Genomic DNA, 13,223 nt, shown 5'->3' on the forward strand with positions numbered 1-13,223 from the left:
GCTCTCCTCCCTCGAGGACTCACTTTCTTTTCACTCTTCTTGCCACGGCCGGCACGGTGGTGCTATGCCACTCGTTCTTTTCAACTCTCGCCGTCCGTTCCTTACCTCTTTTCTAGCTCTCCTCTCTTGGCCATAGAAACTCTGCTCTTGCCGTCAGATTTTCTCAACAGGCTCAACACTCCTTCAACTCGTTTGGTAGTCCGTCTACATATCTAGTTCGACCTCGCGAGGCTCGACCGGTCAAACAAGAGAACATCATAATCATCGCTTTGAGACCGTAGATCCGTCGTGGGTAAAGACCGGAAGTGGCGGGCCGCTAGGTGACTATGACTGGGGTATATCGTCAAGTTTACCTCAGCCTGTTGAGCAGGATGGGGAGCAGAGTAACAATGAGCCAAGTTCATCTCCGGAATATGGGGCACCTGCCCCAAGCCCGTCTCTACTGGAACAATACCAAGAAGATCACGAGCATGGCAGCCAGTCAGGCGTGGAACACATCGCCCCCAGCACTGTTCAGAGCACCGAAGACACAGAGCCAACTGAACTACGATGCGACGAGTGTGGGAATGTTTACGCAAGGCTTTGGGAGGTGAAGTATGTCAACCTCAGACTGCCGACATTAAAAAAAAAGATCGTTGCTGACCTGTTCGCAGTCGCTGTAAGATCAAGCATGAGAAGCCGTTCAAGTGTAGAACGGGAGACTGTTCTTGGGCTTTCCGATACAGAAAAGACCTCAAGCGACACTGCGAAGAGCGGCATTCGGACAGGGAGGGCTATTTCTGCCCGTTCGCCGGATGCAAGTACTCGCAAGAGAAGGGTGTCGGTATCAAGAGGAAATCCAACTGGCAAAGACACGTACAGACACAGCATCGCGGCTAGTATGAAGATTGGCAGCCTCATGGATCGACAGAGATAATCCCTCAATACAATGGAAATGTCATGCCGGGCAAGCAAGACTCTTTCCCGCCCATTGCGACCGCAAAAAGCGACCCGAAGAGCGGTTCTGAATCAAAGACCGAGCTCTAGCCGTAGGCAACAACAAACTTCCCCCGGCCCCCAACGTCTAGCTCCCACAGCTCCCTGCCCAACCCCCGTTAGCGGAGATTTCGCAAGCGAGATGGCGGTCTGAGAATGCAGTGAATGGCCAGCCTTATTGGAAACATGCTACGAGTGGCAGCTCGTAAGTCGCTTTGGGGATGGTGGCTTACGCTAGTCATCCCGCGTAGTAATTTAGTCGCGATGATTCGTTCCTTATCTGTCTTAGCTGTCAGCCCTGGCGCTCAGCTGCGTCGAACCGGCCCATTCTCAGAGCCCATTCCCAGACGCCCACGATAAAGAAAGAGTGCGGCTGTTAGACGGAGATTGTGGCCGCCGGGATGGGCAGCAACTTGAATATCCTGATCATGCCAGCCTTAAGAATGTCTCTGTGCCCCGCGCCATGGATGGCTGCTTGTCCCCCACTCGAATCCACAGTTTCTTGCACATTACGTTCAGTTGTCGTGAAGAGATACCTCGAACAGGCGTGAGAGCCGCCGCCTCCACTCGACAATGAACTCCTACGATCCCGAAACCATGGACCTTTGGGTTCCGGGTACGGAGGTCAAAGGCTCTGGGAATCTGACCTGGGAGCAACTGGACTTCAACCGCAACTGCACGAACTGGGGTCAATGGCTGGCTGCCATGCTTCAACCTGATCCATGGGATCCAAAGTCGACTCGAGGAATGAGTGTTCAGCTGTCAATGGCACTGTACTCGACGGCTATGCCGAAGGGATACGAGACGACCTACTCCGACGTATCATATTGGTTCGCCTACAATATGTATCATACACCATACCCGGAAAACTCGAGCGACCCCACATACTATCTTTTCAGCACACGATTCAATGAAACCGTTCTATGGGGCCCAAAAGAGCATTGTGAGGCCGAATTCTGCAAGGCCGTCGGATATACAGGAAGCCAAGATCTCTGCGGTATTGGAGTAAGAACAGAACGCCTGAAGTCGCTATGCTGTGCAAAGATCTATTGGCTAACATAGTGAAGGTGGTGGTATCCTACTACCTCGAAGCCATCTTAGCAACGATGTACCTTGTCGCATTCACGATTCATCAAGTACGACGCCACTTCAACAAGAACCTCTGGGAGAAGACGCGACCGAAGCAAAAACAAAGACTGAGCGGTCGCATTCTCGACTCGTTCCGCGGATCGCTCGACATGTTCCTCAGCGGCTCAATGCTGATCGCAGTGGCCATGTTGGGAGCTTCCGTCTACTCGGCCGCTACAAACTTCAAGGAGAGATCGGAGATCAACCCCGACCTCCCATCAGCGGATGCGATTTACGAGCAAGCCTTGGCACTGATCGCGTCCAACTACTCTGTGTTTCCGGTCATGTTGCTCTACGCGCTAGCCAAGCACGATGGCCATCGCAAGTGGCTTCATCGATCTGTCCTTGGCCTCCTTTGGGGTTTGAGCGTGACGGTGGTGTATCTGGCACCAAGGGCGGAGATAGATTACAAGGAACGAAAGAGTGGGCACAGAAACTTTGACTGCGATCAACGTGGCTCGCAGTACTGGCCCGTCGTCAAAGCCACTCAGTTCTTGGTCATTGCGCTGCCGATGATATGGCTCCTCCTAACACTGTTCGTTACCACTGGCTTTAAGATTCCCGGCATGATCGATAAGCCTTGGGTCAAGAGATGGAGGTCTTGCTGGCGAATGTTGGTCGCCTGGATCAACCTGTTGGTCATGTGGGGCATACTAGGCTACTTTACTCACTTCCGCCAGAAGATCATCAACGCGGCTGATGGCATTGACAAGAACGATAAGTGGACGTTTGGACAAGTTCTTGCTCTGGCAGCTTGGGTACCAGTCATGGCTGAGCTGCTGTACATACTAATCTGTAAGTCTACAACGGGATGCTGCTCTTTACGTACGTTACTGACTGGCTCCTTAGTCGGACTTGAGGAGGGTCTGTCAGGCCATATGCCTGCCGACTACCACGCGACCCATGTCACGCAACCTGACCAGAACATGGGAGTTCCTCTCCTCGACAGAGGTTCGATGTACGACATGAAGCACGCCTCTACCATGTCAGCAATGTCTGTATCCACAACGTTATCTTCGCCAGCGACTCCTGGGCAGGTACAAACGCCTATGTGGCAGCAGAACTCTGGATACCAACACAGCCCTGTGTATCAGCCAGTTAACATGCAACAGCCCCACGTTCAGCATCATCAAAGTTGGGACGGATACTACCACACGGGTTGGTAACTCACCAAAATATACGAAAAAAGACGGAATGAACGAAGACTTCAAGTTATAGCGATCGAGGGCCTTTGTAATGATGAAGATAGTGTTAATCAATAATGTGTTATACAATGAGACTGTGGAAGTAGTTCAACAGAGTCTGATCCGTTGTGATGTCCACCAGCAAACATAGAAGCTCCTGCCTTCTGCGCGCCACTGATCACTTCCAAAATTGTCCCAAATCCAACATTGAGAACGGTAGATCATTTTCATTCCCCATCTGTTCCACGATTGAAAGGAAGTCATCCGAAGAGATACCGATAGTCTCGAGAAACTCGGTGTTATCTGGTGTATCCGAAAATACACTCGCGAGCGGCTGCGACTCACTCACCGTCGTCGTAGACACCAAGTCAGGTTCGCTGACAAAAGTTTGAGTTGTGATCGGATCGATGACTGCTTCAATTGAGCCCGATGGTATCCCATTAACTATTAGATGGCGTCAGTACATATGTGCGTAGTTTCCCAAAGGATAATGACGAATCATATCTGTCTGGCTCTATTTCCTTCAACCCTTCCCATTTAAGAGCAGAGATAGAGAGGAAAGTAGAGAAAGACGGAGACGAGAGAAAGGCTGGAGACGGATGTACTGACGCCTTGTAGTAGGTGAGTGGATACGGTCTTCAAAGTCTTGGTCGCGTACCCGCCGCGTGAATTCGCGAAACAAAGTCTCCAAATGGACCAACTCTGCTTTTCTAACCTCTGCCACCAAGTTTCCTTTACTGATCATGTCATCCAAGATGTTGTGTGTCTGTTCCATCTGAGACAGTCCATCGTCGCCTATTACCGCTGGGAAGAGTGCCTTGGCCATTGTTAAGTGTATGGCAGCTCCATAAGCATATTCCAACTCAAATGGTAGAAAGACTTCTGTTGGTGGTTTGACGGTTATTTGGAGTCGTGCGTAGTGTCAAAGAAACGGTCAGATTGTACTCATACTTACCTAATAGACTATCATCCCCAGACAGAATTTGAAGACTCTTCACTGCCGATTTAATGCCCGTCTCGACCAGAGTCTTCAAGGGAGCTGAGAAGGTTTGTGGATCTCTTCCACACCACTCAAAGTTCTCAAGCTCTTGTTTTAAAGCGGATAGAAAAAGTGGCCTCGTAGCCATGATAACACACTCCAAGAAGACGATTGTCAGTCGGAAGATGACTGAATGAAAATAAAAAGCAACAACTCACCTGATGGTATAGCAAGGTAATGCTTCTTGTTCCTTTCGGCATGGCATCCACCGAGTTTTGGAACTTGAATCGAGTTATCTTCTCAATCTCCTGTGCGTGACCAGCCAAGGCATGAATGATGGACTTTGTCGAAGTAAGGAACTCCCCAAGTGGAGTCTTCTCGGACCTGTAGATAGCTTCAAAGCCGAAACATTAGTACAAATCTCTGTGGGAACAGATGGGACTGACTAGTAATGATTGATGATAGCAAACGCGAGAGTTTGACTTGGAGACCAAGCGTTGCGTCACGCTGCGAGCATATACTCGGGGGGTCAAGCACAGTGGTAATGTCTGCGTCTTGAGTGTTCATGGGGACTCCTACAGAGCAGGAAAAATGTCGATCCATAATATACAAAGTCCACCAGAGGTTGCGACAACGAGCGACCACTTGAGTTCCGAGTGCATCCTCAGGAAGTTGGGTGTGCAAACCCTCCAATTGGGCTATCCGAATCGCTTGAGCTATCTGCCAAAGGAAATCAGATGGGGCTCGAATGAATTACTTGACAAAACTGGATGTAGACTCACGTATAATTGTGCAGATTCTCTCTGATAAATCGAATACAAATATAGACCTGCAAGGGCTAACACCTCGATGGCTAGCAAACTGTCTTTCCACAAGGCGTTCGGCTCTGGTAGTAGCGCCATGGCGCGAACGAAGAACTTTGCACCAGGCGGTTCCTTTGAGTCCTTTGACCGTGAAAGAAAAGCTTGCCCAAAGGATAAGACGAGCAGGAATTGTACAAACCACAAAGGTGACTCTGCCGCTTTCTTGGATGCCAGGCCGTAGTAGAATTCTTCTAGATTCTTGACAAAATTTGTCTCGTCAATAAGTTGATAATTCTGACCAAGATGGAACTTTACGGTGTTGAAGAGATAGATAGCATGGTCAATGGAAGGAAGTCCACTGATGTCTGGTTGTCCATCTACCGTCGAGGCTTTCCACCTTAAGGGGTATATTTCGTCATTGAGAAAGCTAGGTGCACTGAAAGGGGTTTCAACTTGGACTCTCTCAGCCATCATTAGGGTGAGACGGGCAGTGAAAGACCATGTTGATGATGGAGCCAGCCAAACTATTCATGCAATTATTGTCAGTATGACTGCCTGTTCAATCACAGTCCTTCACTTACTCCAATTACGTTTATTCTTGTGGGTGTTTTTGATAGTCGTAGAGGGCAACGTGAATGGGCTTGTGTACACGCACTCGGAAGAGTCATACAACTGAGATGACCTACACTCGACTGACTGAGAATCTGGAACTGATAAATTAGCTCACCATCACAGTTTGGAAAAGGAGCTTTGGGTTAATCACTATAGTCTTCGTCATCGGATCCAAACGCTGCACCGCGAGATCGCTTGCTCCCTGGTGTCGATTGTTGTTCTGAGACACGCCTTTGCCGCCCTGAACTGCTTCTAAAGACTTCATCAGATAAAGAATTCATCAGACTTTGAGTCGTAAGATCTCGAATTCCTTCACAAACCTCTCGGTATTGACCGCAATGTTTGTTCCTTCCGAGTACTCGCATTTCATTAAACGCCGCTGGCAATTTGCGCACGGCTCTTCGCCGGAGCATTTGATCTTACTTTGTCGACAGCTAAAACATCTAGCATATGGTCAGTGGACCCTTCCACCCGTAGGATATTGGTACAAGGATTGGGATTTACGCGTTTGTCGTTCGCCCTAGCTTCCGTCTCTCGGAGTCTCTAGTTCCTCTGCTTGCGGGCGACATTTCCCAGGGTGCAAAATTGCGCGAGTTTGGATGCAGAGGCTGGGAGGATGAAGTTGTAACTCAAGAAATGTTATCGACTTCATTTGCAAGGCATCGAACGTATCACGGAAGCCAAAATAACAGTGAGGTCGACAACGTCAGCCATCCACCCATCAGATAGTGTCCGGTAGTGTCGTGTGACTAAAGGCTAGGACTGGACAGGCAGGGCTTGCCGAGAGGCGGGGTTACATGCATTTTACCCCGCAAAATCATCAGAACAGTATTAGGGAGTAAGCTCAGTTGTTAGCAGCATTTATGGCTAACGAGTGGCAGCTCTGAGGATGCAGCTGGAATTGGCATTCAAGGTACCACAACCGCATATTCAGTGAGTGGTTGGGGCTCTCAGAGAGCGAACGGGCCTTCAGTCATCCTATGTTGCTATCTATTGTTTGGCTGAGAATTCCTCCGCATTTGTGACAGGATGGCTCTCGGGGATTGAGCCAGGAGAGGCGCTGGATGAAGCCCAGTTCTTCAGCATTTTGACAGAGCTGGAGCTAGTCTCACGAGTTAAGTTCGACTCCGGCACTTCTGCCAATTCTTTCAGGTGGAAATATCCGTAGCAATTACGGAATTAGGACTGAAATACTCGGTAAATTGGTAGATTTAGGGTCTACACGGGCTATCTCTGGAAGCGATCGCGATAACAGCTATGGATTGGATTTGGGTCTCCAGCATTCAGCTACATTAGTTACCCGACTTAGTTTACAGGGATCGGGAGCAGGGATCGGTTCGGCTTCCAGGGCCTCGGGTGACTTATCAGGATTCGGAACAGCGTATCTGTTCACTATCTTAGGTTTGTCTCTCTTTTTGCTAACCACTTCCGGGTATGTCTGGACGACGTCTAAGTTCCACCACAAACCCCCGTGCCTCTGTGTTTCTTGACAATCGCCACTTTCGTAGGGAGGGGATCTTTCTTAGCCGGTGGTCCTTTGCCAACTTATGCCCGGTAACTTTACGACGAGTCTTACAGCAGGTCACGCTTAGGCAAATTTCTCAGGCGTTCCGGTGCAAGGTAAACTGTGTGAATTACCTTGACGCCGTATATACTGGCTGTGATCAAATAACTGTGAATTTCTACGAGTATCTGTCGAGAAGACTTCATACGCTTGGATCCTGCCTGCCAATATGATACAATGACATCTATTCAGCGACATCGAACTCGACAGTCCCCCATCCCTCAAACGTACAAGACCAGCGACCAGCTTCCTGCATTGGCACTGCCTGCAGGCAGCTACCAGGTAGGATGACCTGCCCTGCAACGAACCCAACATCATATCTTGCAAGTTTATTCGCTAGCCAGGCTACGGCAGACAGTGGATTTCCGAGCACGTTTCTGGTGTTGCCCGACATGACCTCCTTATCATTGAAACGTAGCATCCCTCTCGTGTTGCTCAAGGTGAGATCGGTAAGTGGGCGGGGTGTACCACCTAGGATGACGGCGCCGGTTGATCCGTTATCAGCCAGAGTGTCCGGGAGGTCAATGGCCCAGTCTCGTACCCTGGAGTCGATAATCTCTATCGCGGGGATGGCGTAGTCTATGGCGTTGATGACGTCGGCGACAGTGACATTTGGTCCTCTTAGAGGGCCTTTAAGGACGAAAGCTGGCTCAAGCTCGACATACGGCTTGATAAAATCCTTGAGGCTCAGAGTCGTTCCCTCGAAGATGAAAGTGCTCGCGAGGAGGAAGCCATAGTCGGGTTGGTCGAGGCCAAAGGCGTCTTGCATGACCTTTGCGATGTTGCCCAGTTTATATCCAACGACTCTGTCGCCATCTTGACTAACTGCGTTCTTGACGGTGACCTTTTGGACTTCAAAGGCGCTATCCGGATCGAGACTTGTCCACTTCTTGGTTGGGGGTTCAATCGGCTCTTTGCTGATACGGGCAGCACGAAGAGCTGACGATATCTCTTGGAGTTCAGAGTCCTGCATTGCCTCTCTATAATCTTCACGTTGGAGAATAGGTTTGATCTGAGAATGCAGTCGATGAGTAGAATAATCGGCCAAGACTCCTTGTATTTGTGCCATTTGCCTTATGGTGAGTTATATGCCTCGGCATCGAAGTGAAAACACTTCCATATCCGGTGTGGACCCCGAAAGCATAACGTCACGAATCTGTTATCAGAGAGTCCATTAAAGCCATCGACTTTCATTAGTATCCGAGACGCCGAGTACCTATCATCTGCATTCGAAGTTGATAATACCGGACCTGTTGGTCGTTGTCAGCGACGGAATACCCGACCCATGTCACCCGAGACTAGCCAATTCCCACACCTCCCGGCTAGATCTTCCGAATGGGGACTTTCCACAAGGCGATCGTCGTTTAAAGCTGAACCTGATGGTTTCTGCGTCTCTGTCTATCCTCAGCTCCTTACCCCACACAAGGCTAGCAAATCCTTTCTCGGTAGATTCTGGCGGAGGAGCTCGATGCCGAAGGTTGCTCATCTTCAACTTGGGAATTCAGTGCGCGAGAAGCTGCCATCAAACAAGTTCCGAGACGGGAATCCACACTGATCGCAACTACAAGTCAGAGTGTTGAAGGAAACATAAGGTACTAGAGTAATCCACGTGCCTTCTCGTGGGGTTAGAGAGGCGGACAAGAATACTGTGGAGTCCTCGGTGAACCAGGCATATTACCTTGAACCCATGCCCGAGACCATGCCTAGCGTCCGAGCATTGCGTGTCCGAAACGATGGGACCAATCCGGGGTAGGTTGTAATGGTCAACTATTGATAGGTCGTCCTGAATCTCTTCCTTGTTCTCAGTGACATTCGATGGCCCACGCTAAGGTTTCCTGGTATTCTTAAGTTCAGGAGCCCCCTAATCCAAGACGTCTGCCATTCAAACTTCACATATCTTTTTCAAACCTGCTCCAGACATCTCTAGATCCGAAGTATCTCAGAATTTATTCCATCATCATCAGCATTGTGTCAACTCTGCTTTGCTGGGCAATATGAGCTCCCCGTCAATCACCTCAGAGCCAAAGGCCTCGGTCACAAAGATGAATTCCAAAACCAGTGACAAGACTGAAGTTGTCAATGGGGAAATATTACACACTCCCGAACATTTGCAACGACATCTTACTCCCCGACAAGTCCAATTCGTAGCTATCGGTGGCTCTATTGGGACTGCCCTATTTGTGAGTATCGGGTACGGGCTCATGCGAGGAGCGGCAAGTCTACTCATTGCATTCGTGCTCCACGCCTTGGTTATTGCCCAAGTCAACAACTCACTTGCGGAGATGACCGTCTTCATGCCCATAAGCGCTGCATTTATTCATCACGCCAGTGCCTGGGTTGATGATGCTTGGGGTTTCATGATCGGCTGGAACTTCTTCCTGTTCGAAGCGCTTCTCATACCGTTTGAGATCACCGCTTTGGACATGGTCTTGACCTTTTGGAGAGATGACATCCCTTCAGCTGCGGTTATTACCGTTTGCATTGTGCTCTACGCGTATGTACTATCTTGTCAGTTGGACTCGAAGGATATCCTAGTACTAAACTGCCCCCGGTCAGCCTTTGCAATGCACTCATGGTCAAGTACTTTGGTGAAACAGAGTTTTGGCTCGCAGGGGGTAAACTTCTCCTCATTGGAATACTGTTCTTCTTCACCTTCATCACTATGGTTGGAGGTAATCCGCAGCGTGATGCATACGGATTCCGTAATTGGTCCAAGCCTGTATGACACCATGACCTCCTTCACGCCTGTCGATGTTGTATCGTATATCGCTTACTTAAAGAACAGGGTCCTTTTGTTGAGTACATTGACGATGGCGACTTGGGCCGCTTCCATGGGTTTCTCGCCGCACTATGGCAAGCCGCTTTCACCATTGTCGGCCCTGAATACCTGGCCACCGTTGCTGGCGAAGCGCAGCGGCCGCGATCAACCATGAAAGCAGCCTTCAAATCCGTGTACTGGCGATTCGGGCTCTTTTTCATTGGCGGCGCGTTGTGTGTTGGCATTATCTTGCCGGCCAACGATCCGACGCTCCTGAGTGTCCTGAGCTCGGGCGAGACGGGCACCGGAGCCGCCTCACCTTTCGTCATTGCCATGAAGAACATGAACGTTGGGGTGCTACCTCATTTAGTCAACGCTCTACTGTTGACGAGTATCTATTCGGCCGGCAACGCCTACGTATACTGCTCTTCTCGCAGTCTTTATGGGTTAGCATTGAATGGCCACGCTCCGAAGTTTCTTACAAAATGCACTAAGCAAGGTGTTCCCATCTACTGCCTGTTTGTTGCACTCGCCTTTGCTTGTCTCTCATTTCTAAAGTTAGGCAGTGGCTCCATGAAGGTTTTGACTTAGTAAGTTGATGATCCATCTTCACTGCGGCCTGTTCCAATGACAACGTGCTGGATGCACTAATATGAGTTGACCTTCAAAGGCTCACAAATCTCATCACTGGCGGGACTCTGGTGACCTACATCGTCATTTGCATCAACTATCTCTTCTTCTACCGAGCTTTGAAAGCCCAGAACTTCAACAGATCCGATCTCCCCTACCGCGGATATCTCCAGCCTTACGGCACTTGGGTTGCTTTGGTCTGGCTTATGGCGGTGGAGATCTTCTATGGGTATGCCATCTTCTTACGGGGCCGGTGGGATATTGGCATCTTCTTCAGCAATTACACCATGGGCTTTCTCGCGATCTGTCTGTTCTGCGGCTGGAAGATCCTCAAGCGCACTCAGTTCGTCAGGCCCGAGCACGCCGATCTGGTTTGGATCCGCCCGGCAGTCGATGAACACGAGGCGGCGATGGCGGGTAACGAGAATGAGGTCGGGCTCCGCAGACGCCTAGCGCAATTGGTGAGGGTCGACATGAAACTCAGTCGGGCGTCCCGGAGTCCTCGGGTTTAGTTTACAACCTTTTGTTTATGAATACAGTACTGTGTACATATCGGGTTGCAACGCTGTTCTTGACACAATTCCGAGGTGTTAAGGTCCGGAAATCGGACTCGCACTCGCACGATTGAATCGTTCATAGCTACACTGCGCTCTTGGTAATTGTTGAATGCAAATACCTCACAGGCAAGCATTGTATCGAGCACTGCATGCCGATGACTGCGGTGGCTTCCAATTGCCACTGCTTCGGCTGGTCCCTACGTAAACAACATCGGATAATACCTTTCAAGGCCTCTGACGCCATTGCTCTCCAGCCACTGTGCGGGGAAGGGGTCCCGGGGCGGCAGCAGGGTCCTATCATCTTGAGATGCAGGGCAAAGAGCTCATCGTGGCGCTGTTAAGGGGGCCCTGACAGACAATCAGGGGCTTTGTGGCGGGCCTCGTTTGGCTCCTGATGGTCCCATTGTGCATCCCTCTGGGTCTGTTTGGCCTGGTTCAGAAGCTTTTAGAAACATCAGAACAAGCTACGTGGCAAGGGCCCGAGAGTGCCCAGACTTTAACGTGTTCGTTTACATACCAAGAGCCGTGCCGACTCCCGGGGCTGTGTCTGCGCGGTGGGCCGTGAACCTTGACGCGGTGTTCCCGATTGGATCGACAGAGAGGATACGCGCGGACATCCTGAGTCGAGACTTTCATAAGCCTCACCCCACCATGGCGGCGGTGTAAATATTCTTAGGTACGGAGATCCGTACATGTATCACAAGCTTCGTTGATCCATTATTGGAGGCTCAAGGAAGTTTATATAACCTTCGCTTCCCCGCATCTTAGCTCTCGATCTCGTAGCATCTGATTCTGAGACATCTCTGATCATCAACATAATACCCAAGTTCGAATTGTATTTTTTGTAACAAAACCAATCATCATGAGTTACTACGGCAACAACGGTGGACACCAGCAGGGTGGATACCAGCAAGGTGGCTACCAGCAAGGAGGAGGCTTCCAGCAGCAGGGAGGTCATCACCAGGGCGGCTACCAACAAGACCGTCCTCCTTCTGGTGAGGCCGGCTCATACTATGGCCAAGGTCAGCAAGGTCAGCAGCAGTTTGGCACGCAACATGGATACGGCCAAGAAGGATACGGACAACAGCAAGGAGGCTACGGCCAATCTCAACACCAATCGGGACCCCCTCCCTACCAGAACCAGGGCAACTACGGCAACCAGGGCTACCGCAATGACGGCCCGCCGGGATCCAACGGCCCGGAGGGCGAGGATGGCGAGCGTGGCCTGACCGGTGCTCTCGCTGGTGGTGCCGCCGGCGCTTTCGGCGGTCACAAGGTTGGCGGTAACTTCGGCCACAGTAAGACCAGCACTTTCATCGGTGCTGTTGCGGGAGCTTTCGCCGGACACAAGCTACAAGATGGTGTGTCCGACTGGAAGGACAAGCGGGACGAGGAGAAGAAGCACGAGCACGACCAAAAGCATGACCACGATCGCCCTCACTCTCCTCCCAAGGACCATCACCACGGCCACCACGACGATCGCCATGGTGACGACAAGCCTCGCAGTGGAAACTACGGCGGTGGCTTCACCGGCTCATCTAGAGACATTCGTCTCGACGCCCACGGAGAGTACAACCTCCATGCCTCCTGCAAACGCCGTGATGGCGAGTGGCAGAGCAGCACCATCAGCTTGAACAGAATTCTCGAGAACGACCACGGCAGCTTCCGTTGGTCCTCTGGCGGTGGCGGTGGCGGTGACTCTTCCGTGACCGTCCAGCAGGGCGACACTCTCCGCAACATTGCCGCGAGATTCAACGTGGGATTCGAGGAGATTGCGAGACACAACAACATCCCCAACCCGGACCAGATCTGGCCCGGTCAGGTCCTTCAGATCCCCGGCCGCGGTGGAAACTCCGGCGGCAACTTCGGCGCCTCGGCGCGGGATGCCCGTCTGGTTCAGGGCGGCCAGGTTCTCGAGGCCGAGCTGTCCCGCAACGGCCAGTGGGTGCGCAGCTCTGTCAACTTGGATGAGAGGATAGGAAACAACAACGGAACCCTGCACCTTGTTTGAGGGACTGCAATGGAACGAGCAT

At 50.9% G+C, this 13,223-nt stretch overlaps 6 protein-coding genes across 6 annotated transcripts; 4 read left to right on the forward strand and 2 right to left on the reverse strand.

Annotated features, from left to right (window-relative positions):
* Nucleotides 1-389: 389 nt before the first annotated feature.
* CABS01_02608 (uncharacterized protein) lies at nt 390-879 on the forward strand (the record flags this gene model as incomplete). The annotated part of the gene is made up of 2 exons (XM_060535986.1): nt 390-589; nt 654-879. 2 exons carry the CDS (start codon nt 390-392, stop codon nt 877-879), a joined length of 426 nt encoding a protein of 141 aa, XP_060393898.1.
* A 669-nt stretch (nt 880-1,548) lies between these two features.
* On the forward strand, nt 1,549-3,269 carry CABS01_02609 (uncharacterized protein; the record flags this gene model as incomplete). The annotated part of the gene is made up of 3 exons (XM_060535987.1): nt 1,549-1,980; nt 2,043-2,898; nt 2,953-3,269. 3 exons carry the CDS (start codon nt 1,549-1,551, stop codon nt 3,267-3,269), a joined length of 1,605 nt encoding a protein of 534 aa, XP_060393899.1.
* Nucleotides 3,270-3,465: 196 nt separating this feature from the next.
* CABS01_02610 (uncharacterized protein) lies at nt 3,466-6,250 on the reverse strand (the record flags this gene model as incomplete). Its single annotated transcript, XM_060535988.1, has 10 exons — nt 3,466-3,731; nt 3,897-4,169; nt 4,243-4,423; nt 4,485-4,660; nt 4,713-4,986; nt 5,049-5,593; nt 5,651-5,779; nt 5,833-5,933; nt 6,002-6,124; nt 6,186-6,250. The coding sequence occupies 10 exons, from the start codon at nt 6,248-6,250 to the stop codon at nt 3,466-3,468; spliced, it is 2,133 nt and encodes a 710-aa protein (XP_060393900.1).
* Nucleotides 6,251-7,429: 1,179 nt separating this feature from the next.
* Nucleotides 7,430-8,218, reverse strand: CABS01_02611 (uncharacterized protein; the record flags this gene model as incomplete). Its single annotated transcript, XM_060535989.1, has 1 exon — nt 7,430-8,218. One exon carries the CDS (start codon nt 8,216-8,218, stop codon nt 7,430-7,432), a length of 789 nt encoding a protein of 262 aa, XP_060393901.1.
* A 1,021-nt stretch (nt 8,219-9,239) lies between these two features.
* Nucleotides 9,240-11,145, forward strand: CABS01_02612 (general amino acid permease AGP2; the record flags this gene model as incomplete). The annotated part of the gene is made up of 4 exons (XM_060535990.1): nt 9,240-9,739; nt 9,802-9,964; nt 10,031-10,449; nt 10,674-11,145. The coding sequence occupies 4 exons, from the start codon at nt 9,240-9,242 to the stop codon at nt 11,143-11,145; spliced, it is 1,554 nt and encodes a 517-aa protein (XP_060393902.1).
* A 907-nt stretch (nt 11,146-12,052) lies between these two features.
* On the forward strand, nt 12,053-13,201 carry CABS01_02613 (CVNH domain-containing protein; the record flags this gene model as incomplete). The annotated part of the gene is made up of 1 exon (XM_060535991.1): nt 12,053-13,201. The coding sequence occupies one exon, from the start codon at nt 12,053-12,055 to the stop codon at nt 13,199-13,201; it is 1,149 nt and encodes a 382-aa protein (XP_060393903.1).
* Between the last annotated feature and the right edge of the window lie 22 nt (nt 13,202-13,223).

This window comes from Colletotrichum abscissum (genome assembly GCF_030869225.1).
Source record: "Colletotrichum abscissum strain IMI 504890 chromosome Unknown Scaffold_5.1, whole genome shotgun sequence".
Lineage (NCBI taxonomy): Eukaryota > Fungi > Ascomycota > Sordariomycetes > Glomerellales > Glomerellaceae > Colletotrichum > Colletotrichum abscissum.